Source organism: Gigantopelta aegis, chromosome 9 (assembly GCF_016097555.1).
Source record: "Gigantopelta aegis isolate Gae_Host chromosome 9, Gae_host_genome, whole genome shotgun sequence".
NCBI lineage: Eukaryota > Metazoa > Mollusca > Gastropoda > Neomphalida > Peltospiridae > Gigantopelta > Gigantopelta aegis.
In genome coordinates, this window is record NC_054707.1 from 61466748 (window position 1) to 61494220 (window position 27473).

Sequence of the window (27473 nt, forward strand, 5' to 3'; positions counted from 1 at the left end):
CTTCACAGCAGAAAATGGTATGGATATTAATATTTGTTGGTTGATTTTGACAATAAAGTAAAACATTATTTCATCAAATGGATCGTACCTTACAATTCGCGTGTGCAGATATCAATATCCAGTTAATAGGCTGGTTCACGGTTGCTCGAGGATAGGCCTAATGGTAGGAGTGTCATTTATCGTCGTTGTTAACAATTTCTGGTTTGGACTTTAGTTCATAATTCAGTGCTCATGTTGTTATTTTGCTATAGGTCATTGCATATCCTGCTAAATGGCACTTTGTGCTTTTAAATATAATATTTACTGGATCGACGTGTCTGGTGCGTCATTAGGCTCGTATGTAAAAACTATTTTAATGCTGTATATATCAAACTGTTACATAATAGTTATGGAGCCACATCGTGCTATTACATGTATTGAAAGCAAAACAAAGACATGTTTTCTACACAGATTGTCTTAATATATTACACCATGTTTTATCGTGGTGGAGTAGGCAAGCAAAAATGCAATTTTGTACCGAGAACTCGTATCGATTTGTGATGCTAAGTCTTATTTTATACAGTAATTGTGGAGTAATTATGTTTCTTACAAACCCGTTGGTGAGAACACCATGAGTTATTTTTGATAACACATGGTTGTTTACACATGTACGTGTGTTAACAATTTCAAGACATACGATTGGCTGTTCCTAGGTGATGACCAGGTCACCACTGCCATACATCCAATGAAAACCTACACGATGGAAATCAATTACATTGTGACGTATAGTTAACCTGACAATCATGGGTCTGTGACGCGTAAGTTGGCTACCAGTGCAATGGCTGTAAATAACATTTAATCGGAAAAGATGTTAAGAATTGCTTAAAACCTGGGGGGGGGGGGGGGGGGGGGGGGGGGGGGGGGGGGGGGTTCTAGTATTTATAGAGAAGAACATATGTGAGTTGTACCTTGGATATGTAAAACAAATTTTGTCTTCAAAATGGTCAAGATCGATCCCCGTCGATTGGGCTATTTCTCGCTCCAGCTAGTACACCACGACTGGTATATCAAAGGTTGTGGTATGTGCTATCCTGTCTGCGGGATGGTACATATAAAAGATCCTTTGCTGCTAATCGAAAAGAGCAGCCCATGAAATGGCGACAGCGGGATTCCTCTCTCAATATCTGTGTGGTCCTTAACCATATGTTCGACGCCATATAACCGTAAATGAAATGTGTTGAGTGCGTCATTAAATAACACATTTCCTTAAAAATGGTCAACACATTTTTTTATCTTGTAGTTGCTTCGTTTTCTTACAGAGTTTAATTCATAACATAACGGGACATTTTAACACGACGAAGCTCAGGTAAACATATAGGTCGAGTTTACGAAGCCTGCTTTTCTTAGACGCAGGTGTTTAAGCATTGTAAATGTACGTAGTTACACGCGTGTAAGTCATAAACAGGTGTTTAAGCATTGTAAATGTACGTAGTTACACGCGTGTAAGACATAAACAGGTGTTTAAGCATTGTAAATGTACGTAGTTACACGTGTGTAAGTCAGAAACAGGTGTTTAAGCATTGTAAATGTACGTAGTTACACGTGTGTAAGTAAGAAACAGGTGTTTAAGCATTATAAATGTACGTAGTTACACGCGTGTAAGTCATAAACAGGTGTTTAAGCATTATAAATGTACGTAGTTACACGCGTGTAAGTCATAAACAGGCTTTGTAAATTCGGCCCATACTCTTTTGTTTTATAAGTGAAGTATCTGGTTTGAACCTCATCAAAGTTTGCTTCTACTGTATGGCCAAAAAAACACATTTTGTTTACATATCCAAGGGTCAAAATCAATTCAGCATCGCACAACACTATAGATGACGTTTGTTGGTCAAACCAACACGTGTAAATATTTAAGCATAAAATGGAATTATGTACGACGTAAAATAGAACTAAAAGGATTTATAATGGATTAACACAGTACACCATTAACATACTTGCAATCCACCCTGTTCCAAGGCAACTACGTATTAGGCCTCGTGTAACCCCTAAATAGGTTTAATTCACATTGCACAGTAGCTACATAATATTATGTTGCATTAAAACAAATGTACATTATTAAAAGCTCAACAAATTGAGCAAAAACCTAAATTGAGAATACCCTTAAATGTATGCTAATTTTACTTTTGTTTTCTTGTATATTTCATAACAAATCATAGACTCTCACCGATGTGGTTAAATAATATATATAAACCCCGAGATTGCAACTTTAAAATACATTCAGTTAGAGCTACATAATGACCAAAAATTAATAAGTGAAATGTAATTATTTTACCTTGTATTAAATACTCCTATAGTATCCTATCCCAAAATAATAAAACACCCCAATAATTTTATTTACTACTAATGTTATGAAAACATCCAATAAGGATGACCGACAGATTAAATGGACATTCCCGAGTTTGCTGCATTGTAAGATGTTTCCGACTAATAAAATATTTCTACGATTAAACTTGCATATTAAATATATTTTCTGGTTTAGAATATCAGTGTCTGTATATTCAATGTGTTTCTGGTCGTCTTACTATTTGTATGAAGCCCAAACTGGATTTTGTCTTCAAATATAATGAAATTTAACATAGTACAAATATTAGAACGATCAGAAACACGTTTAATATACAGCCACTAATATTTTATGCAGAAAAATATATTTGATATGTAATTACAGTCGTCAAAAAGTCTCCGTTAGTCGATAACATCTTAAGAACTGCGGAAAACTCAGGAATGTCCATTTAAGACGTGGATTTATATTTTGAATTTGACAAAGAACTGGCTGCTATTTTAGTGCACGAATATTTGCATGTAATTAATAATGTTTACATCATCAATGATGCCGGTGATGTTCCATTGATTATTACGGTACATACCTCTGCTCAACACATTTTATTTACGGTTATATGGCGTCGAACATATGGTTAAGCACCACAGAGATATTGAGGGAAGAAACCCGCTGTCGCCACTTCATGGGCTCCTCTTTTCGATTAGTAGGAAGTGATATTTTATATGCACCATCCCACAGACATAATAGCACTTACCGCGTCCTTTGATGTACCAGTCATGGTGCACCAGCTGGACCGAGAAATAGCCCAAACCGACCGCGTATCAAGCGAGCGCTTTACCACTGGGTCTCGCCCCCCCCCCTCCCCCCCTCCCCCCCTCCCCCTCCCCCCCCCCCCCCCCCCCCCCCCCGTAGAAGCATGCTGGATGAGCACATTTCAATGGCATTTTGACATTTTCCGAAAATTGCCGAAGCCTTTGCCATAAAAAACGTCAAAAAAAAATTGAAATTCGAAGTGTGCTGAAAACAAATCCAGGGTTTAGCATTTGAAAATAAAGCATTTATTGGTTTTTAGCAGGGAACGTTTGCAATATTGAGCTTAATATTTCTGTGGATGATTACTATACAGATAATACATTTTAGTTTACTTTTGAGTACTGTAGATTTCCCTTTTCAAGCGGTGCACCCACTATCTTGAAAAATCCTACATGCGTCCCTGTCAGTTATGACAATATACTGTTTTTTTAATTACCACAACCCCCGTCTCCATCGGCAACTTCACAGCCGTGTTGTGACCCCTGCTCGATTTCACTCTGGACCGCCCCTGATTCTGATGGTAAAGTATGTTAAAAAGCACCAAACATTGGCTCATAATATGGGGGGAGAATGTCTTAGATTGCCAGATACTGGTTTGAGTTGAAAAGACAGTAGTGTTTGTTATTTATTTGGAGTTTTGAAACTATTTCATTAGCGAGACTGTTCTGCAATATATTGTACTGTTTGTCTTTCATTAGTTATACTGGTCTCTAATATGTGATACTGTCTGTATTTCATTAGTGAGACTGTTCTCTAATATGTGATATTGTCTGTATTTCATTATTGATACTGGTCTGCAATATGTGATACTGCCTATATTTCATTAGTGAGGCCGTTCTCTAATGTGTGACAATGTCTGTATTTCATTAGTGAGACCATTCTCTAATGTGTGATACTGTCTGTATTTAATTAGTGAGACTGTTCTCTAATTTGTGACAATATTTGCATTTTTCATTAGTGAGACCGTTCTCTAATGTCTGACAATGTCTGTATTTCATTAGTGAGACAGGTCTGGAATATGTGATACTGTCTGCATTTCATTTGTGAGACCATTTTTTTAATATGTAATACTGTCTGTATTTAATTAGTAAGACCGTTCTCTAATATGTGATACTGTCCGTATTTCATTAGTGAGACTGGTCTACAATATGTGATACTGTCTGTATTTCATTAGTGAGACTGGTCTACAATATGTGATACTGTCTGTATTTCATTAGTGAGACTGGTCTACAATATGTGATACTGTCTGCACTTCATTAGTGAAACCGTTCTTTAATATAATATGTGATGTGTGTATTTCATAAGTGAGATTGTTCTCTAATATGTGATATTGTGTACATTTCATTAGTGAGACCGTTCTCCAATATGGAGTGGGACGTTGCCCAGTGGTAAAGCATTCACTTGATGCACGGTCGGTCTAGGATCGATTCCTGTCGGTGAGCCCATTAGGCTATTTCTAGTTCCAGCCAGTGCACCACGACTGGTATATCAAAAGCCGTGGTATGTGCTATCCTGCCTGTGGGATGGTGCATATAAAATATCCCTTGCTACTAATGAAATTTTTTCGCAGGTTTCCTCTGAGACTAGAAGTCAAAATGTCAAAATGTTAATAATGTTAATGTAATAACCGATGATTATGTAGCCTAATGGAAAGTATTCCCCCAAAAGAAACACAACAAGGCTGGGAAGGGTTCGAGGGTTTATTCTCTCGATCACACCATACGCGTGGTTCTGTAAAAATAATTACAAACGATAAATACACTGATAATAACAATGATAATAACAATAATTAACAACCTCGACTTAATCATAAAAATAAATTACAAATGTCATTACATAGCAATATATATACTCATTTAAACCATTATCACACAATTATGCCAAGTTACTGGCATAATACTTTCCTTCAAAAATATACATATACGTTTCGGCGACGTTAGTGCCAAAAACAATCATCAAAAATAAGTACATGCATTTAAGATAATTAAATGCGGTTATACAAACAAAAAAATACCACAAAGCAGTAAAGACTTGGCAACATTATTGCCAACGTTACTCGATTACAAAATAAACAACTTCCCCATTTCAAATGCTGTCAATATAAAACAATAACGTTCGGGTTTGTATGACAAACATTAAAATAAAGACCATTACAGAATACAAACTGGAACAATCGATTTAAAAAAACAATAATATATATATACATAAAATACTCGGAATTGGACGACGGAGCAACCCCGTCGGATGATGAAGACTATCTTCAAGTCGATTCTGTTGTGCTGGTTACAGAGGCAACAGTCACAGAACCAACAGATGCCAGCACCGCACCTGCTGCTGACAGGGACTCTGTTGGTGTTATGGGTATAGACAGCACTTCGTCAACGGATGATCATGAGACATCCCTTGTAGGTGAAGTAGCTAGTTCAGACCATGAGACAGTTGCGGATGAGACGGCAGAGGTTGAGCCGGTTGCAGATTTTGTGTCTGAATCTGAAGACATTAGGAGTCCAGTTCCAGTTCCAGTTCCAGTTCCAAGACGATCCATTAGGGAGAGACGGCCTCCAAAGTGGATGACACATGGGGATTTTGCCATGATCAAGTCTTTGGGATGTGACTGGAAGGACAGAGTAAAAATTCTCACGGATATGGCTTCAATGAACTTATTTGATCGGATGCCGATAGAAGCAGTAAATGCAGTACTGCAGATTGTTACAAGTTCACTGGGGTCATATGACATTAAATGACGAGGACGTCATTTCACAACTAGGGGGAGTATGTAACGGGGACTAAATATTTGGCCGTTTGTATATAAATAACATATTTTATCTATTACTATTAATATTTATTTTAGGATTCAATTTATTTTATTATAGGATATTCTCAATCTGCATTGAGAATATCGTATTGGTGCATTAGACAAAGCCTTTTATGGTTGTTTCTCGCCATACTGGCTGGGGACGAGCCATTGGTTGATACTATCCAATGGTTATGTGTATTTGGTGTCACGTGGTCGTGAGTCAGGTCCGTGCAGCGCTGAGTGCAGACAGTGACACAACACGTTATATACTTACGACTTGCAGTTGCCTTTTCCTTTTCCTGAGCCTTTCGTTATCTTCAGACTTCCTTTTGGCACTTACAGGATGAAGCCCACGTACATGTAATAGTGTTATCATCCTATACGGTTCATCGCCCACAGCGAAGAACCACGCGTATGGTGTGATCGAGAGAATAAACCCTCGAACCCTTCCCAGCCTTGTTGTGTTTCTTTTGGGGGAATACTTTCCAGTAGGCTACAATTAATAAATCAGTGCTCTAGTGGTGTCCTTAAACAAAACAAATCTTTTTCTCTCATATGTGATACTGTCCGTATTTCATTAGTTAGACTGGTCTGTAATATGTGATACTGTCTATAATTCATTAGTGACCCCGTTCTCTAATATATACTCTTCAAAAAAAGAAACGCAAAAGGGTACAAATGGGTTATAACTCCGATTTTATGTTTCCTACCGGTTCATGCTTTGTGAATATAAGGTCATTGCATGTCCCAAACACATTCCCATGGTTACATTCGATAAAACGCAGCTACTGTACAATAAAGTTCCAAAATGTGAATATTCGTAAAAACGCAGCCACGTGCAAACCATGTCACCACTGCACGTGCGTTGTCTGCACGTGCAACATGAACACCGACAGTATAAAAGTGCAGGGTGTTCGCTTGCCTGGCCTCTGTATCTGGCCGACAGTTGACAATCCAGGACATGCCACGTCTCAGTGAACCGCAGAGAAACAATGCCATCGGCCAACTAGACGCAGAACAATCCAGAACGGCCGTTGCCAGGGCATTCCATGTGTCCCCAAGCACCATCTCCAGACTGTGGGACCGTTACCAGCAACATGGATCAACACGTGACCTCCCTAGATCCGGTCGACCACGGGTCACTACCCCCGGGCAGGACCGCTACATCCGGGTACGCCACCTTCGGGAAAGATTGACTACTGCCACCTCCACAGCCGCAGCAATACCAGGTTTGCGCAGGATATCCGACCAGACCGTACGGAACCGCCTACGTGAGGTAGGAATTCGTGCCAGACGTCCAGTTCGAGGTGTCATCTTAACACCACAACACCGTCGACCCCGACTGCAGTGGTGCCAGATTCATCGACAATGGCCTCAACTGCGATGGAGACAGGTGTGGTTCAGTGACGAGTCCCGATTTCTGCTCCGACGTCATGATGGAAGATGTCGCGTGTATAGGCGTCGTGGTGAACGTTATGCGGCAAACTGCGTGCAGGAAGTGGACAGATTCGGCGGGGGTAGTGTCATGGTGTGGGCAGCCATCTCACACACTGGCAGAACTGACCTGGTCCACGTGCAGGGCAACCTGAATGTACAGGGCTACATTGACCAGATCCTCCGGCCACACATCGTTCCAGTTATGGCCAACGCCAACGCAGTGTTCCAACATGACAACGCCAGGCCTCACACAGCACGTCTCACAACGGCTTTCCTACAGAACAACAACATTAATGTCCTTCCTTGGCCATCGATATCACCGGATTTGAACCCAATTGAGCATCTATGGGACGAGTTGGACCGACGCCTCCGACAGCGACAACCACAGCCCCAGACCCTGCCCGAGCTGGCAGCAGCCTTGCAGGCCGAGTGGGCCACCATCCCCCGGGACGTCATCCGTACTCTGGTTGCTTCAATGGGCAGGCGGTGCCAGGCAGTTGTCAACACACGCGGAGGCCACACCCGGTATTGACTCCAGATGACCTTGACCTTGGTGGTGTGTGCTATGACTTACTCACAATGGACTAGAGTGAATTGTGAACAATCCTGCAACATTTGGTAATTATCGGACTCACCATTCAATAATTAAATCAATTCTCCAAATGTTACGACAATGTGGTTTTGCGTTTCTTCTTTTGAAGAGTATATGATACTGTCTGTATTTCATTACTAAGACTGTTCTCTAATATATGATACTATCTCTGTATTTGGTTGTCTATCTCATTCACGTAGCACGATGGCGTTTGACATCCAGAATCTAACACAGAGTGTGATTGTTCAGCAAGTTCATCCTCATCACAAGATGATAGTTGACATTCGTCATCTAACACAGATTTTGATTGGTCATAAATTTCGTTAATAAAAAAAGATGGCGCTTGACATTCAAAATCTAACACAGATTCTGATTGATCACAAGATGACCTCTGACGCTCAAATTCTAACACAGATTCTGATTGGTCATAAGATGACCGTTGACACTCAAAATCTGAAACAGAATCTGATCGATCATATATTTCATTCACATAACATGACGGCGCTTGACACTCGAAGTCTTGTGCAGATCGCTGGGAGTACAGTGTAAACATGGAACTTGACCTTCTTGCTGGTCGATGTCGTTTGCTACTTAAAGGCTTCTGTCGCCATTTTGTCCAAGCAGATTTTATATTTGCTATCACCTAGAGAAACATGAAAAACAAGAATGTCTTAGTATGGTAAGCAAAATACTCCTGTAAACACTCATTTATTAGTAAAACAATTATACCACTGCTATTGTCTTTAAAATCGTATCAGATATTAGATTTAAAGGAGACTTGTATAGGGAAATGGAGAAAAAAATAATGGTTTACAGTGCTTACATCCAATGAAGGTTCAAACACGCTCGATGTGGGTACATACATAGTGTTAGGTCGATTTGAATGCCTACATGACATTAAACAGGTTAATACTAAAATAAATAAATTTGATTTAAGTAAAATTACTTTCGCGTTTCTATCTTCTGTTGTTCAATATAGCATATTATCAGTACATTATTCTATAGTATCTTATCTCCTTTATGTTCCTCGTATGAGTTGTAATAACAAACCATATGTCCCACCAATTCATCAGTGAACAGTGATCTATGCCTCGGTGGCGCAGTGGTTAAGCCATCGCACTACAGGCTGGTAGGTACAAGGTTAGCAGCCCAGTACCGGCTCTAACCCAGAGCGAGTCCTTAAGGGCCCATTAGGTAGGTGTAAGGCCACTACACCCTCTTCTCTCTCACAAAGCACCAACCAACTAACAATTAACCCACTGTCCGTGACAGACAGCTCAGATAGTTGAGGTGTGTGTCCAGGACAGTGTGCTTGAACCTTAATTGGATATAAGCACGAAAATAAGTTGAATTGAATTGAATTCTGTGCAATTATGTATGACGTCCGCCACACCTAAGAAATTATTGTGGATAATGCTGTTTAGGGTTGTGCCAAGCCTCAAAATACAGGGTGCTTTTTTTTTTAATCATGTCATTGTAAAATACGGTCTTTTTCAGATAGACTTTTGAACCCAAAATGGCCCTTTCTGTATATTTTTATTGCACCACCTCCCATCCTTCCCTGCCGGTTACAGACCAGCTATTAGGTTCTCTGTTCGTATCACGGTGCCGGATCCAGATCGTGTGGGTGATGGGGAGGGGGGGGGGGGGAGGTCGCAGTGGAATATCACTACACCGACGTCGTGTTCACTAGTGGTTGATTAAACTCCTGTATGGAGATATCGGTACAGGTAGCTAAAAACTAAACCAGTTTTCTTCAAGCCGTGTCGCGTGTCCATGCCAATAACACCAATAACATCGATGCATGTGCGTCATACGTGAGTAATCGTAATTAATCGCAATGGGGCATATTTTAAAATACTCATTTTGGTGTCGGATAGAATTTGAAATTTTACCCTTTTAAGTTATTCACATTAGGAAGTAAAGTAATATAATGCTCAATTAAACTCCATTTGCCAATTAATAGACTCATGCTGCGTTTCGTTTACAGATATAAACATAAATAGTAATATTATGGGCTATTATATTCACATAATGATAGTGGCATTATGATCCTCTCAAAGAATTCATTGATGCATACATATTAGTAATATTATTACTGCATTCAAAAATATATACTGGAAATAATATATGCATTAAGCAGGTTCAGAGAGCATTGTTATTAAAATCATTAAAATCTTCATTTTTTAAATATTGTATTAGAGAAATAATGGTAAAGAATATGGATAATTTAAAGGGACATTCCTGAGTTTGCTGCATTGTAAGATGTTTCCGACTAATAAAATATTTCTATGATTAAACTTACATATTATATATATTTTCTTGTTTAGAATATCAGTATCTGTATATTCAATGTGTTTCTGGTCGTCTTAATATTTGTAAGAAGGTCAAACTGGATTTCGTCTTCAAATAATTTCGTACGTATGAAAAAATATTTTTTAGGAAATAAAATGAAAATTAACCTAGTACAAATATTATAACGATCAGAAACACGTTTAATATACAGCGACTAATATTCTAAACAACAAAATATATTTAATATGTAAGTTTAATCGTAGAAACATTTTATTAGTCGACAATATCTTTAAAAATTGTAGCAAACTTGGGAATGTCTCTTTAAGATATTTTTGATAATGATGATAAATAAATAAATAAATAAACAAACAAAAACAAAAAAAACAAAAAAAATAATGAAATAAAATAAATAAATAAATAAAAAATAAAAATAAATAATAGGAAATAATATAAATTAAAATAATTTTAAAAAACAAAAATAAAATAAAATAAATAAAATCGGATGAAGTGGCATCACACTGAACAGTTTTTCATTCACAAATCAGTCTGATTTAATACGGTGATGTAAAAATGATAGTTTGGGTTTGCCCAGAATTGATCAAAACTTTGCTCACAATGTCGGTACTAAGCGGATCTAGGAGTGTGTAAAACAGGATTGGAAGGCCACCTGCTGTCTCGGATTTTGATACTGTTGGTAATTAAGCAATGTGTGCGTGCGTGCGTGCGTGCGTGTGTGTGTGTGATTAGGTAGGTAGGTAGGTACTGGTTTAAGGTGCGTAAATCCAAACTCGCTCGTTGTGACATATCCAGAGTTTGTACCTAAAACGATAATTTGTGTGGATACAGGTAGGCCTGCTGAATACAATTATTTACTTGCCAAGGTAAGAAAGTATATGTCTTTTTGTTTAGTTTATTAAAACACACTCATTACTACTTTAAATAGGTTTTAAATCCTCAATAATGTTAAAGGAAAATCAACAAACCTCTCCATTTACGAAGCAGAAAATAAGTGAAACAAGGAAACCCTGAAGAAGAAAAAACATGAACAAAATAATCTATGAATCACTTTCTTTCTTTTTTCTTTTTTTTTTCTTTTTATGAAAGGCAATATGGATTAAAGCAATAAACGCAGGTCATAGTAATAATTCGCATAACTGCCAGACGGGTGTGGTGTTCAAGTAAATTTCCTTTTCAATATATTTTCGGAGAGAAGATGACTCATAAACTTCGCTTGCCACATTCTGGACCCTTCCCCGGCTACAATTCATGTACACGCGCCTGATACATCATACAGCTGACCTATTATGACCTTCACTTAGAGGTGCATTATCATAGCTGCAAGTGACATTTTGCCGTTGTGGTTTTGGGGGGGTTTATTTTGGGGGTTTTGGCGGTGTACCTTTTTTGTAATAAATTACTACAGATTTATCGATTTCCCATGAAATCAGCACGTAATTAACTCAAGAAGATTACAATAATAATGTACTGCCACATGGCGTAAACAGTAGTTTTCCTAACTATCGTTGGATAAAAATAAAAGTACATAAAAACTCTACGTCAGATATCCGTCAAAACATTAGCCAGATCTATCAATGTGGAAACCTGATTCAAATTCAAACTGTGACGTCGTACTTAGAATTGTCCAAATTTGTTTACTAGTAAATAAAAAATTAGTTGTGATTTTTTTATGAGCATTTAACCAAATCTATATAATACAAATATGAACACTTTTAAAATCAAATCTCTGAACAAGGGAGTCAAAAGGAGGTTTTGACTAGGGCTTACATCAAGACTGCAGCTCCCATGAGTTACCCGTGAGTGTTTCGCCATTAAGAAGATTGTCACTTCCCAAACAGACATTGCGCTCATTTCATATTCACTAGTTGCATAATATGGAACTTGCCTTGGAATGTCAGACAAAGTAAATTTTGTTTTATTTAACGACATCACTAGAGCACATTGGCTATTGTATGTTAAACATATTGGTAATTTTGACATATAGTCTTACATTGGTATCCTGTTATATTTTTTCCATCTCACAAACACCTGTACATAATGCACTGGGAAGGATGTATAAATATTACATAATATTAATGTTTTTTCTGGTGGACAGAACTCTTTGGCGAAGGCAGAGGTTGTGCACACGACAGGTGTGCTTGAACAGTATGCTCATGGAAACACGTCAAAACAAAATACCCCATGCTCATGCTTTTCCTAAATTCATGTCAAAACTTTTAAGATACACTGATAATAGAAAAAAGAAATGTTTTATTTAACGACGCACTCAACACATTGTATTTACAGTTATATGGCATCAAACATATGGTTAAGGACCACACAGACACTGAGAGAGGAAACCCGCTGCCGCCGCTTCATAGGCTACTCTTTTCGATTAGTAGCAAGGGATCTTTTATATGCACCATCCCACAGACAGGGTAGTACATACCACGGCTTTTGATATACCAGTCGTGGTACACTGGCTGGAACGAGAAATAGCCCAATGGGCCCACCGACAGAGATCGATCCCACACCGACCGCGCATCGAGCGAACGCTGTACCACTGGGCTACGTCCCGCCCACACTGATAACAGAGACATGCGCTAGTCTGGGATGACAGGTTTACCTGCGAGTTGACAATGACGGGCGTGACCACTTGGTAAATCTTGTAACCCTTATCTCCAAGATTGGGGTTGTACATGATGAAGAACTGGTGCAAACCGAACAAAGGAATCAGTATCAACATTGCTTTTATGGCTCTCCTGAAATATGTAGACATAAACGAGAATAGTTTAAATGTAATATACTGATCGAAAAAAATAAGAAAACATTTTGTATTTTGAAACTAGATTTAAGTATCTACTAGAGTAGTTATGCCTGTATAAAATACAGAGATGTAATGTGAGATTGAACGTCAGAACTGTGGGATTGGCTGCCAGTTTATTGTGGTTGTCCTAATATTGTGGTTGAGAGTTTTGGTTGTTGGCAACAGTTGTTACAATTTGTGTTTCCTTGTTTTTTCCCATCAGTAGGCATGTAGTTTTCGAAGGTGGTTTAATATATATACTACTCAAAAGAATTTAAGGGTCAAAAATTTATAACCAAATAAGTTTCAGAGTGTATTAGATTGATGATGTAAACTACACCAAAAATTTAATTTATTGTTCCATATTTACAAAAAAACCACAAATAAAACGTCACTGTATACAAGAAAGTCACATGGCATGCTGTCAAAGTTGAAGGTTGTCAAACATGGATTTTACACATTAGAACATTCGTTTAATAGTGTGTGAATCCACCCCTGGCGCGAATACACTCGACACATCGTTGCCTCATGCTGTTGATCAGACATCTGAAGAACTCTTGGAGAATGGCCTGCCACTCTGCCATAAGAAGTTGACCCAGATCATGAAGGTTGACCGGAGGGGGATGGTTATCCCGAACTCTCCTGCCTAATTCGTCCCAGGCGTACTCTTTTGGGGCCAAGTCAGGCGAATATGCTGGCCAATCCATCCTGGCGATACCTTGTTGTCTGAGAAAGTCCGTTACCACCCTGGCGCGGTGGGGTCTGGCATTGTCATCCTGCAGAACTGCCCCGCCGCCAATCTGCTGAAGGCCTGGGAGAACCAACGGCCGGATAATCTCATTCAGATAGCGGATTCCATTCAGATTGCCATCCACCACATAGAGGGTGGTCCTGTGGTGGATAGAGATGCCGCCCCACACCATGACGCTGCCACCACCGAACCGGTGATGTTGTCTAACGTTAACGTCAGCGAAGCGCTCCCCAGGACGTCTGTAGACACGAACCCGACCGTCGTTGAACTAGAGACTAAACCTGGACTCATCAGTGAACATCACTCGACCCCACTGAACACGTTGCCACCGCAGATGAAGTGTGCACCAGTGACGTCTGGCCGTTCTGTGACGTGGTAGGAGTGGTGGTCGAACAGCCTGGCGACAGCAGCGTAGATTATTGGCTCTCAGACGATTGCGTATGGTTTGATCAGACACTCAGTTCCAGTCGCAGTCCGCAGATTTTCACGTAATCGGCGTGCAGTGGTTGTGCGTTGACGTAGAGCCATATTGGTGATGTAGCGGTCCTCTCTATTTGTAGTGCTTCGGGGTCTTCCCGAACGTGGACGATTTCGAACAGAATTCGTTGCTTGGTACCGTTGCCACAGTCGGCCAACGAAACTCAGACACCAAGTCTCAGAGCAACATTTCTTTGCGTATTGCCATCCTGAAGCCAGGCAATAGCCCTTCCTCGATCTTCGATAGTCAGTTGAAGTCGTACCATTGTCGAATTTGGAGTGTGCACCGTACACGAACGCAAGCTCCATTTATACGGAAATTCAGCATTGGGAACATGGAATACACGTGCAAAGCGTGCAAATGAAGCGCTTTGTGAAAAAGCAAGTTATGGGCACTTAGCAGACCTTTCGCTTTCGCCCTAATTTACGTGCAAATGTAAGCATGTTTTCGCCATTAGAACTAGTCGACAGTGTCAATGACAGTGGATTTTAATTCATTTATGGGTTGCTTAGACCCACTTTCGTCAAAATGGAACAATACCATGCGTGACATTATGGTCTAGGCAATATAATTGACATTCAGAAAATAATGTCGAAAATATCGTCTGACCCTTAAATTCTTTTGAGTAGTATATATATAAAACACCATCGAAAACTGGAATGAAATAACAATTAAAACACGTTTAATATAAATTAGAATACTAGTAGTATTTTCGTTCAATATCTTTTCTTCAATAAATTTAATCGAGAGTGAGCACTCGCGAACTATTTGACTGGTTTCCGTGGTATTCTGTCGTATCACCTTCGTTTAAATCTAGTCTAAAGAGCTGTTAATAAACGTTCGATGAAGAAAACCATAGAACATTTATTCATAAAATGTCCAAAAATAAAACTGATATAGAATGATTTGGAAACATGGATTTTTGTATTAATATATTTTACAGTCTACACAGCTCCAGTTATTTTGAAGGGCGAAGTATTTTTAAAATCCAGTCGATTAATCGCTGCGTCACTTACACATGTTACTGCATATTCAGGTGCAGTATTTCAGTGTGTATGTAAGTCAAACACCTTGAAGGACTAACTGTCATCCTCGTGATATTTACCTGTAGCTGTTAGGCTCGTTGGGGTGAATTTGCAGCTGTGTTAACAATACCCGTAAAATAAGGAACAGGAAAATGAGATTAATCTGAAAAAAAAGACCAATTTTGTTTATCTCGTGCCAATGTTTCATTTCGTACAATCAATAACAACATATGGTTTGGTCCAATCAAAATTAAAGCTACATTTTCGAGTACATTTAAAAAAAAAAGTTTATTTTAAAAAGATCCTCTTTTTCCCCCTTCTCTTTGACTTGCCTTTTACCTATTTACAGTCGAGACTGGGTCTAGCGGCCACATGTATATAAAATACATATGTCCATAACTAATACTGCCTGCAAAACCCGCTCGCTGTATTTTCTTCTTAATTTGGCCAGTGGCCAATGGTATTTATTGTTGTTTTGTTTTGTTTTCAGGTTTTATTAGTTGTTTGGGGGGAGTTTGGCATGTGTGGTGGGAGGTTTGGGGGGAGTTTGGCATGTGTGGTGGGAGGTTTGGGGTTTTTTTTTGCCAAAATGAATGGCCACAAAATCTATGGCCACAAGATGCACTGACTATAGACATGTTTTGTGTATGTTGAAAAAGTTCTACCCACAATAAAATTATACTGTGTTTTGCTTCATAAATATTTAAGTATTACTACACAGGTTGTGTCTATAGGTTGTGGTAATCATCAATGATGTTCTGTCAACTTACAGCACATCGAGAAACTATTAAGCCAAAACTGCACCATTGGTTTAGCCATAAAATAACACCAAGTTTACAATTCCCCGTGAGTAATGAATGATTGACTGAAATGTATATGTCCACTGCTAGTTTGATCGATTTCGATACAACGAATCTAATTCGTTTCTTACAAACCCGTTGGTGAGAACATCATTCGTTATTTTTGATAACACATACTTGTTAACACATATATCGTTGGTAACAATTCAAGACATACGACTGGCTGCTCGTAGGTGATGTCCAGGTCACCAATGCCATACCATCCAATGAAAAAACAGCATGGTCGAAATCGATTACACTGTGACGTATAGTTAACCTGACAATCATTTCTCTGTGGCACGCAAGTTAGCTTCAAGCGCAAAGGCTGTAAATAACTTGAAAAAGATGTTAAAATTTGCTTAAAACCAGATGTTTGGGGATATGTAAGAAATAGAATAATACATGTACATTCGTGTCCGTTAGATACCATTTTTATTTATTTATTTACAACTCGGTGTAAGATAAATGGTATCTAACGCCCACTTACGTATTATTCTCTATTTAAGTTCTAGGAAAATGAAATTTTCAAAAGGTGAACAAGTAATAAACATGTTTATAGAGTAATGTAATAGTAATGCGTTGTTACTGTTCTGCATGACAGTTACATAATAGTTTTCGTATTAAATTAATAGGGCCGAATTTACAAAGCCTGTTTATGTCTTACACACGTGTAACTACACACATTTACCTAGAGTGTTTGTATCTTGCTTTTAAATGCTGCAGAAATTGGTTTTTAGGTTCAGAATTTTCCTGATGATGTCAATAGTATATAAACGAAACGTTGAGAAGTATGTGGTTGAAACAGAGACTTTAATTGTTTTATTGCATACATTTACAGTGCTTAAACACCTGTTTTTAATTTGGCCCTAGAGGATCATATCATTGTCAGGTCAGATCAGTGGCCATTATATACAGGTATTACTATATACATATATACATAAAACTAAATATGCAACACTCATAAGTAAACGATGTTGTCATATGATGAGACAAGATGGTAACTATAAAGACCAAGTATGGTCAAAGTTACAAGTGTATGAATTTTGAAATACGAAAAACAAACATACTTACACCAATACACGCGATGGTTGGTGCAAATATGATCCATTCTATTCCACCGGCTTCTGTTATCCAACAATACCTGAAAGAGGTATTGGTTAGACAGGTAGTTGTGGCATATAGTGTTAGTACACAGAAGAAACCCACTTACGTTGCATAGGCTGTTCTATAACATAAAATGAGACCTTTGATTTAAAAACACAAATAGCATAAAAAAATAATGAAATAAATTGGGGATTTTATATAATTAAACTTCAGAGATGTCATGACCACAGCGCGAAACACTGAATTATAATCAGTTACTCAGTATTTCCGCAATTTCACAAAATCACTTACTGCAATACACTACATACTGATTTTACTACAAATATTAAGAAAAGTTAATGTTTGTCTGTTTAACGACACCACCAGTAAAAATCGGTATCCCCATAATGTTAATATTTTTTTATTTTTTTTAAAGAGGGAAACAATTGAAATCATTTATTTATATTAAAACATGTTGTTTTAGGTGTTTAAGCATCCTGTTGATTGCGTAGCAAATGGATGTGCACACAAAAATCTAGTAGCCTGGCAGACTACCGTGTTTAGACATCTGGTAGCCCAAGTGAGAAATTGGTAGCCAAAACACCCTGGCTACCACTAAGGTCAAGCCTTGAGCACAATGATTAAGTAATCATCGGCTATTGTATGTCAAACATTTGGTATTTCTGACTTGTAGTCATCAGAGGAAACCCTCTACATTTTTCTTAATGCAGCAAGGGATCTTTTATATGCACTTTCCCACAGACAGGAAAGCACATACCATTGACCAGTTGTGGTGCACTGGTTGGAACGAGAAAAAGCCCAATCAGTTGAATGGATCCATCGATCCTGCGACTGAGCTAAATTCCGCCCCATAAACATCAAGAAGACCAGAAAGGTTTAGGATGTACAGACACTGTTTATTATAAACAAGAAAATGCATTTAATGTGCAGGTTTAGTTGTTATAAAGCGACATATTACAATGGCCTCGGTGGTGTCGTGGTTAAGCCATCAGACATAAGGCTGGTAGGTACTGAGTTCGCAGCCCCCTACCGGCTCTCACCCAGAGCGAGTTTTAACGACTCAATGGGTAGGTGTAAGACCACTACACCCTCTTTTCTCTCACTAACCACTAACCTACTGCCCTAAACAGACAAACCTAGAGGTGTTTGTGTGTCCAGGAAAGCGTGCTTGAACCTTAATTGGATATAAGCACGAAAATAAGTTTAAAAAGAATGGCAGTAAACTCAGGACCGTGGACCACTGGAGCACATTGATTTATTACCCACCTGCTATTAGATGTCAAACATTTGGTAATCCTGACCCGTAGTCTTCTGAGAAATACGCTATAAAAAAAATCTTCATAATCATCATCATCAGCAGCAGCAGCAGCAGCAGCAGCATAATAACAAGCAGCAGTAGTAAGATAAAATGTTTATCTAGCAGTAAACATGTCTTACTTACTTGTTTCCGAACACGCCCAGTCTGACTCCAGTATAACACCCAACCACAATCATTGGTAATCCTATGAAATAAAAACAATCAATACGTATATATATATATATATATATATATATATATATATATATATATATATATAGTGTGTGTGTGTATGTGTGCGCGCGTGCGTGGGCGTGTGTGGATGGATAGGTATTTAAGTAGGTAACTAAGTAGATACACGTACTTACACATACAAAGAGAAAAGAGACAGAAAGACAGACAGACAGACAGACAGAGAGAGACACACATACAGATAGATCTGAGGAGGAAAGATATACAGCAACGAAAAGAGACAAAGAAAGTAAGCGAGGGGAGCGTGTGAGAATGAGTCATAAAGCGAGATCTGTTGGGTCATACTCGGGGGAGGGGGGGGGGGGGCTCTGTCCCAGTTAGTGCACCACGCGTACGCTGGTATAGTAAAGGTTGTGGTATGTGCTATGGTGTCTGCTACTAATGAAAAAAATTAAACAGGTTTCCTGTAGACACTGAGTTAGACTTACTAAATGTTTGTCACCAATAGCCCATGATTTTTGTGTTATTATATAACATACCCCATCCAAAGGCGTAGAAGGCGGCCATGTTTTTGATGGGTTTAAAGGCTCTCTTCATGAGACACTGGAGATAAAACCCTTCACACAACATCCAGAAAAACGTCGTCGTCCTCAGTACTCGCGTCGTCACGTTTAGGGCAGTACAGTAACCCTAGTAACGAGAGATTCATAAGTTCAGGGCGGTACAGTAACCCTAATAACGAGAGATTCAGGCGTTCAGGGCGGTACAGTAACCCTAGTAACGAGAGATTCAGACGTTCAGGGCGGTACGGTAACCCTAATAACGAGAGATTCAGGCGTTCAGGGCGGTACAGTAACTCTAGTAACGAGAGATTCAGACGTTCCGGGCGGTACGGTAACCCTAATAACGAGAGATTCAGGCGTTCAGGGCGGTACAGTAACCCTAGTAACGAGAGATTCAGACGTTCAGGGCGGTTCGGTAACCCTAATAACGAGAGATTCAGGCGCTCAGGGCGGTACAGTAACCGTAGTAACGAGAGATTCAGACGTTCAGGGCGGTACGGTAATCCTAATAACGAGAGATTCAGGCGTTCAGGGCGGTACAGTAACCCTAATAACGAGAGATTCAGGCGTTCAGGGCGGTACGGTAACCCAAGTGACAAGAGAGATTCGGACGTTCAGGGCGATACGGTAACCCTAGTGACAAGAGATATTCAGACGTTCAGGGCGGTACGGTAACCCTAGTGATAAGAGAGATTTAGACTTTCAAGGCGGTACGGTAACCCTAATGATAAGAGATATTCCGGTTTTTAGGACGGTACGGTAACCCTAGTGACAAAAGATATCCAAACGTTCAGGACGGTACAGTAACCCTAGCGATACATTCAGGGCGCTACAGTAACCCTAGCGATACGTTCAGGACGGTACAGTAACCTTAGTGATACGTTCAGGACGGTACAGTAACCCTAGCGATATATTCAGGGCGGTACAGTAACCCTAGCGATACATTCAGGGCGGTACAGTAACTCTAGTGATACATTCAGGGCGGTACAGTAACCCTAGGGATGCGTTCAGGGCGCTACAGTAACCCTAGCGATGCGTTCAGGACGGTACAGTAACCCTAGCGACAAAAGATATTCAGATGTTCAGGACGGTACAGTAACCCTAGCAATACGTTTAGGACAGTACAGTAACCCTAGCGATACGTTACATTCAGGGCGGTACAGTAACCCTAGCGATACGTTCAGGACGGTACAGTAACCCTAGCGATACATTCAGTGCGGTGCAGTAACCCTAGCAATACGTTCAGGGCGGTACAGTAACCCTAGCGATACGTTCAGGACGGTACAGTAACCCTAGGGATGCGTTCAGGGCGCTACAGTAACCCTAGCAATACGTTCAGGGCGGTACAGTAACCCTGGCGATATATTCAGGGCGGCTCGGTAACCTTAGTGATACATTCAAGACGATACAGTAACCCTAGCGATACATTCAGGACTGTACAGTAACCCTAACGATACATTTAGGGCGATACAGTAACCCTAACGATACGTTCTGGGCGGTACAGTAACCCTAGCGATACGTTACATTCAGGGCGGTACAGTAACCCTAGCGATACATTCAGGGCGGTACAGTAACCCTAGCAATACGTTCAGGGCGGTACAGTAACCCTAGCGATGCATGCAGGGCGGTACAGTAACCCTAACGATACATTCAAGGCAGTACAGTAACCCTAACGATACACTCAGGGCGGTACAGTAACCCTAGCGATACATTTAGGGCGTTACAGTAACCCTAGCGATACGTTCAGGGCAGTACAGTAACCCTAACGATACATCCAGGGCGGTATAGTAAACCCTAGCGATACGTTCAGGGCGGTACAGTAACCCTAGCGACGAAAGAGATTCAGACTTTACTATCTTTAGGGGGCCGATCACTCGCGAACTCTTAGACTGGTTTCTACAGAATACTGTTCAGTTATATTCACTGAACATTAGGCAGAATAAATCACACGCGAAACAAACGAAAAAACCCAAACAAACAAATCAAAACAAAACAAAACAAAACAAAACAAACAAAATCATACAACACCCTAACAAGATACCGCTAGCGTTAGGCCTCCTAAACACGTTTCAGATCTTATTGTCATTCGGCATTGGGGAGCAGCGTTAATGAATCTGATATAAGCCAACAACATTCTGAATCCAACTGAGTTGATAATTAAAAGTCGTTCCAAATGAGTTAGCCGCTGGCAGATGTGTACAAGCCTCTGTCTCTGTCATCTGCCTGCTTGTCTGAATGCACATAATTAGCGATCTTCCTTCATGGTAAATGAGTCGTTTGTAGTAGACGAGCGTACATATCTGTCTGTCTGTCTGTCTGTATATACCTTGTGAGTGTATCTAGCAGTGACTCCCCTTTACGGTAGACGAGTCGGTTATAGAAGACTAGCGTACCTGTCTGTCTGTCTGTCTGTTTGTCTGCCTATCTCTCTGTACATGCATTGTGAGTGTAGAGCAGTGACTCCCCTACACGGTCAACGAGTCGGTTGTAATAAACGAGCCTGTCTGTCTGTCTGTCTGCCGGTCTGTACATACTTTGTGAGTATAGAGCAGTGACTCCCCTTCACGGTGTACCAGTCGGTTGTAATAGACGAGCGTGTATGTCTGTCTTTGTCTGTCTGTCTGTCTGTCTCTGTCGGTCTGTCTGTATGTCTGTCTGTACATACCTTGTGAGTGTATAGCAGTGAATCCCCTTCATGGTGGACCAGCCGGTTGTAGTAGACAAGTATGTCCCATAGAATAAACACCAACGAGGTGAGGAGAAGGGACACACACAGGTTCACGTGCAATTTGATTCTCTGCTGAATGCGCAGCTGTCTGAAATTTCAAATATTGTTATCATCGCATAAGGTACGAGGAGAGCCGTATCTACAGAGAGTGGGTGGGTCAAGGGGCAAAGTCATCCCTAAATATATATATATATATGAATTAAAATGTATAAATATTTTTAGATCATATTGTATTCGGTCAAAGGTCAAATGTGTTACGTCCATTACCTGAAAGATAAGAAAATGGCGACAGCTACTGTCAGCATACAAGAGCTGATGCTGTTTATGGAGATGGATAAAATCTTAACGATGCGGTAGAACTGAAAATAGAAAACAAAACAATTGAGACAACACAACACTTACCTCGGTATTTTGGTGTGCTAGATGTTGAGCACTGTACATTCTGTATATAGACATATATGTATTATATATGCTGATTCGTTGTAAAACTTAAGGCATTAAATAAATTTGAAATATGAAACTTGGTTGTGACTGGAAATAATCCAATAAAACATATGTTTTGTACAATTAAACAAGAGGAAACTTTTATGCCTGTACCTTTCTTAAAGGGACATTCCTGAGTTTGCTGCAATTTTTAAGGTGTTATCGACGAACAGAGACTTTTTAACGATTGTAATTACATATCAAATATATTTTTCTGCATAATATATTAGTGGCTGTATATTAAACGTGTTTCTGATCGTTCTAATATTTGTACTAGGTTAAATTTCATTTTATTTCCTAAAATATATTTTTAGACAAAAGACAAAATCAAGTTTGGGCTTCTTACAAATATTAAGACGACCAGAAACACATTAAATATACAGACACTGATATTCTAAACAAGAAAATATATTTAATATGCAAGTTTAATCGTAGAAATATTTTATTAGTCGGAAACATCTTATAATGTAGTAAACTCAGGAATGTCTCTTTAAACCAAAATAAAAGAAAGTACAAATATAAATGTAAGTTTAATTCGTATAATCAAACAATGTAACTATCGGTCAGTTTGTCCGTGGGTGTTTTGTTTTCTATTTACATATGTTGGTACGTTGGTTAGTGTGTGTGTGTGTGTGTGTGTGTGTGTGTGTGTGTGTGTGTGTGTGTGTGTGTGTGTGTGTGGACGGGGGAATGGAAACAAGATAACGTATGGTACATAAAACTGAGTGGGGATACGAGAGGGGTTACAGAAACCAATATTTTAAAGATTGGCTATACTGTGTATTTGCACCTACTTCTAGATCAAGATGAATGCAAGTTGAGTAGTCTGTCCACTCACGACCTTCTTCATCCTTCCACCAGGTGCCGTTACTAGTACACTTCCGGTGTGCATGTTCGTCTGGTAAATAACGTATATACTATATATATATAGTTGTGAAGTCATCCATTGTTGTCATTGTGCATTATATTTATATTTTTTGTATCTAATCAACATAAACTTATCTATAACTATATGTACGTTATTCGTTATTTTGTAAATACAAATGCATTATTTAAGAGAAAATAATGGGCACTTTTAGGTGAGATATTCATAGAAGAAATGTCACAAATATTATTACAAATTATTTAAATGTAATGACACTTAATGACTGTCCTGAGTTTACCGCCATTGATATAGATAAGTCTGACTAAGGAAATGTTTTATTTAACGACGCACTCAACACGTTATTTACGGTTAAATGGCGTCGGACATATGGTTAAGGACCACACAGATATTGAGAGAGGAAACCCGCTGTCGCCATTTCATGGGCTGCTCTTTTCGGTTGGCAGCAAGGGATCTTTTATATGCACCATCCCACAGACAGGATAACACATACCATGGCCTTCAATATACCAGTCGTGGTGCACTGGCTGGAGTGAGAAATAGCCCACTGACGGGGGTCGATCCCAGACCGGCCGCGCATCAAGCGAACTAAACGACTAAAGCTCAAACTTCCTTTTGTTTCCTGGGGGTTTTCACGTACATAATTATTGGGAGGTAAGGGCTGGACGTAGCCCTGTGGTAAATAGCTCGCTTGATGCGCGGTCGGTCTGTGATCGATTCCCGTCGGTGGGCCAATTGGGCTATTTCTCGTTCTAGCCAGTGCACCACGACTGTTGTATCAAAGGCCGTAGTATGTCTTGTCCTATCTGTGGGGTGGTACATATAAAAGACCCCAGCTACTAATGGAAACAATTTAGCGGGTTTCCTCTCTAAGACTCTATGTCAAAATTACCAAATGTTTGACATCCAATAGCCGATGATTAATAAATGAATGTGCTCTAATGGTGTCGTTAAAAAAACTAAACTTTTTATTGGGAGATAAAATTAAGTTAGGGCTACTATAGAAACATTAGGATGACCAGAAAGATATCGAATATACAGATTCTGATATCATGATAGTATGTAATTTTAGTCGTTATTATTCAGAAACGTGTTATGATGGCAACATACGCAGGCCAGGTTCTTTACATCTTCATAAATCAAGGCTAATATTCGTTCCTCGTATTCAGCCTTGATACATGTAGTCAAGATTACTGATATCCACTACTAGCGCCCTCTATTGGAAGAAAATTTGTAACACCGATTATGTCCCTTACACGATGACATCGCTGACCAATCACAGCATCGGTAACATGTGACAATCTTGAAAGCAATATCAAAAATTAACCGCCGAAACCTTTTTTTTTAACATATCGTGACAAACACGACACGTTTCCACGGACGCTGACGCTGCCATCTTTGTTTACAATAACAAGGGAATCTATAAGGAGCGTTGCGATTCGTTGCAATCAGATCTCATCGCATCCAATAAAATTTAAGCATTTTGTGGCACGATTTCTTGACGACATGTATCAAGGCTGAATACGAGGAACGAATATTAGCCTTGATTTATGAAGATGGGTTCTTTAATGCATTGCTATTTTATGGTTTAAAACTTCACATTCATCTGTTGCATGGATGTCAGATTTTTTCCCTTTTTTTCTTTCTTTTTTTGGTTTGAAGATGATATTTGAGACTGTGGAAAACTGTACGATGTAACAGAGGTTGATTCATTTTCTTTTTCTTTTTAATTTTTTTTATAGCATTATTTTGTACTGATTAAGTGTTCCTTTCAAAGACCTTGTAGGAACTGTTGCATGGATGGTGTGATTTGTAACATAACATTTTACTCAACTTTGTCATGATATGTAGGGTCGTATTTAGCGGTGGTTGACGATAGAGTTGTCTCCACTCCCTCGCCAAAAACACCACCACCAACAAAAAGTGTTATTGAAAAAGATTGACATACACACACACACACACACACACACACACACACACACACAGAGAGAGAGAGAGAGAGAGAGACGGACGGACGGACGGACGGATAGAGACAGAGACACAGAGAGGGTGGATGGCGCTTCAACCACACGGACTATTCTTACCCTGATAGGCATATCAGTACATACCACGGCCTTTGATGCACCCTTCGTGGACATTAGCTGAGACAGAAAAAAGAGAGAGAGAAAACAGCCCATCGAACCTCGGGTGAACACTATCACTGAGCTGCATCCTACTTCTGTTAAATGATGGAAAAGCGACACCTGGTATTTATTAATAAATAAATGTTCAATAAGTAAGAACCTACTTGCCGTGTTGGAGTGTAAGATGTACCACGGACACGTTAACGAGACGTCTTCACCCGCTGCGGCTCTTCTCACGCAGGAGAACCCGTCCCACACCGGGGGACACGCCCCGTCCACGTCACGTCCGCTGAACCGCACGTTGTCATGACAGCACGTGCTGGCGCCCGTGCAACACGCGGTCCACTTAGCACAGTTGGAGTGCGTCATTCGCGAACAGACGACGTCAAGAGATGTTCTTTTCGCGACATGAGGTACGACCTTTAGTGGGGGCGCTTCTTTGGATCGCAGTGACCACCCTGACCGTGACAGAACGAAAGGTCCTTTCTTCGGGAACAGGTAGAAGTAACACATGGTGCAGCTAGTCACGTGGAACAGAGGTAAAGGGAGGTAACCCGATCTGTCTCGACAAAACGCTGGTTTGGACGTCTGCATCTTCGGCACATCGTTGTAGTTGTTGTCATCTCCGAAAGCAGATAACTTATAATAAATAAAGAAGTATGGTACATTAAAGGCACATATTTTAGTATTATATAAGCATTTATTTTCACTCCTTGGGAAATTGAGAACATTTCCGTCTCAGTTTTAACTATAAGGCCGCATTTGACTTTAGTACCGGTCTGAAAAGGTAGTTCAGGAACCGATTCACACCAGCTGCCTGTTCCGCTATACATCCATGTCCACAAAAATCAATGCACAATATTACAAAATATCATAGGCAAAATCCATAGGGCATACCATTGAAAAATCCAAATTGTTTTAATTCTTCCCCACTTACTAGAAATGAATATATGAACCACAACATATGTCACAATTAGGAACTATTGTGGACCATGATGGATGAACTCTTACCGGGAAGTGAACTGTGTAGTTCTAAACATTATACTTAATTACACGTCTTCTTGCTTAATTTGATAATTTAGACAAATCCGATGTGTTTCTATTCACTCTCGTATCTGTAGTAGCTTACTATACATTGTATGTGAAACCTAAATGGTACGTACCCAGGGCAGTAAAAGTCAATGCAATCCGATAGTGATATCAAACTTTAGCAAACGCCATTCTGTGTCCAAGTAATTTCGAATGCACCAAACTGCTAGCAGGTTTATACCAGTAAGGCATTTGGTGTTTTGATTGGTCATATAAAAGGTCACCAAGACACTGAATAATGTTGGTTTTGATCACAGCTACAAGTGAATGACAAAACCTGAGCTGACTATAAAATTTTAAATCAAGACTCGAGGCTTTAGTAAAATTTGGTAACTTGAAAGTCATACAAAAACAAAAGAAAGAAAAAAAAACAAGGAAAAAAACCCATGTTGTTGTGGGTTATTTTGGTTCTTTAATTGTATTATCTGATTTATATTGGTCTGGCAGTGTCCTATGTAGAGCGTCGAGGTATGTTCTTCTAATAGGTAAAACAAAAATGGATTTTTTATTTGTTTTAAACACCAAAACACCAAACATCTTAATATTATTTGACAGTGCGACACCGATAACTGATAGTTAAAATTTTATTTCTTATATATTAAAAATTTGTTGTAATTTTTTCTTTGTTTAAAGACCATGTCCCTTGTGTGAATCGCATCTCTTTGGTAATAAATGTTTTTGTGATTGGTATTACCAAATAGGATTATCCAGTCAGACACTTTGTAATAGGCCTATTTTCAACTTTAGCATCAATCCCTTAATAACATGAATCCTGTAGTCCCAAAACTATCACTCTTTTGAAACAAAAAGGTGCTGTACACAATAAATACTTGAAAATAGTTACTAATACATACCATCTGC

The 27473-nt window shown here is 39.4% G+C and overlaps 1 protein-coding gene across 1 annotated transcript; it reads right to left on the bottom strand.

The window, feature by feature from the left end:
- Positions 1-8076: 8076 nt before the first annotated feature.
- LOC121381678 (calcitonin gene-related peptide type 1 receptor-like) lies at positions 8077-26180 on the bottom strand. Its single transcript, XM_041511022.1, has 11 exons — positions 25688-26180; positions 23312-23415; positions 22302-22393; positions 21972-22122; positions 19283-19433; positions 18696-18756; positions 17222-17291; positions 15392-15474; positions 12878-13013; positions 11238-11279; positions 8077-8602 (listed from the first exon to the last, which is right to left on the bottom strand). The coding sequence occupies exons 1-11, from the start codon at positions 26115-26117 to the stop codon at positions 8123-8125; spliced, it is 1800 nt and encodes a 599-aa protein (XP_041366956.1). The 5' UTR covers positions 26118-26180; the 3' UTR covers positions 8077-8122.
- Positions 26181-27473: the final 1293 nt, after the last annotated feature.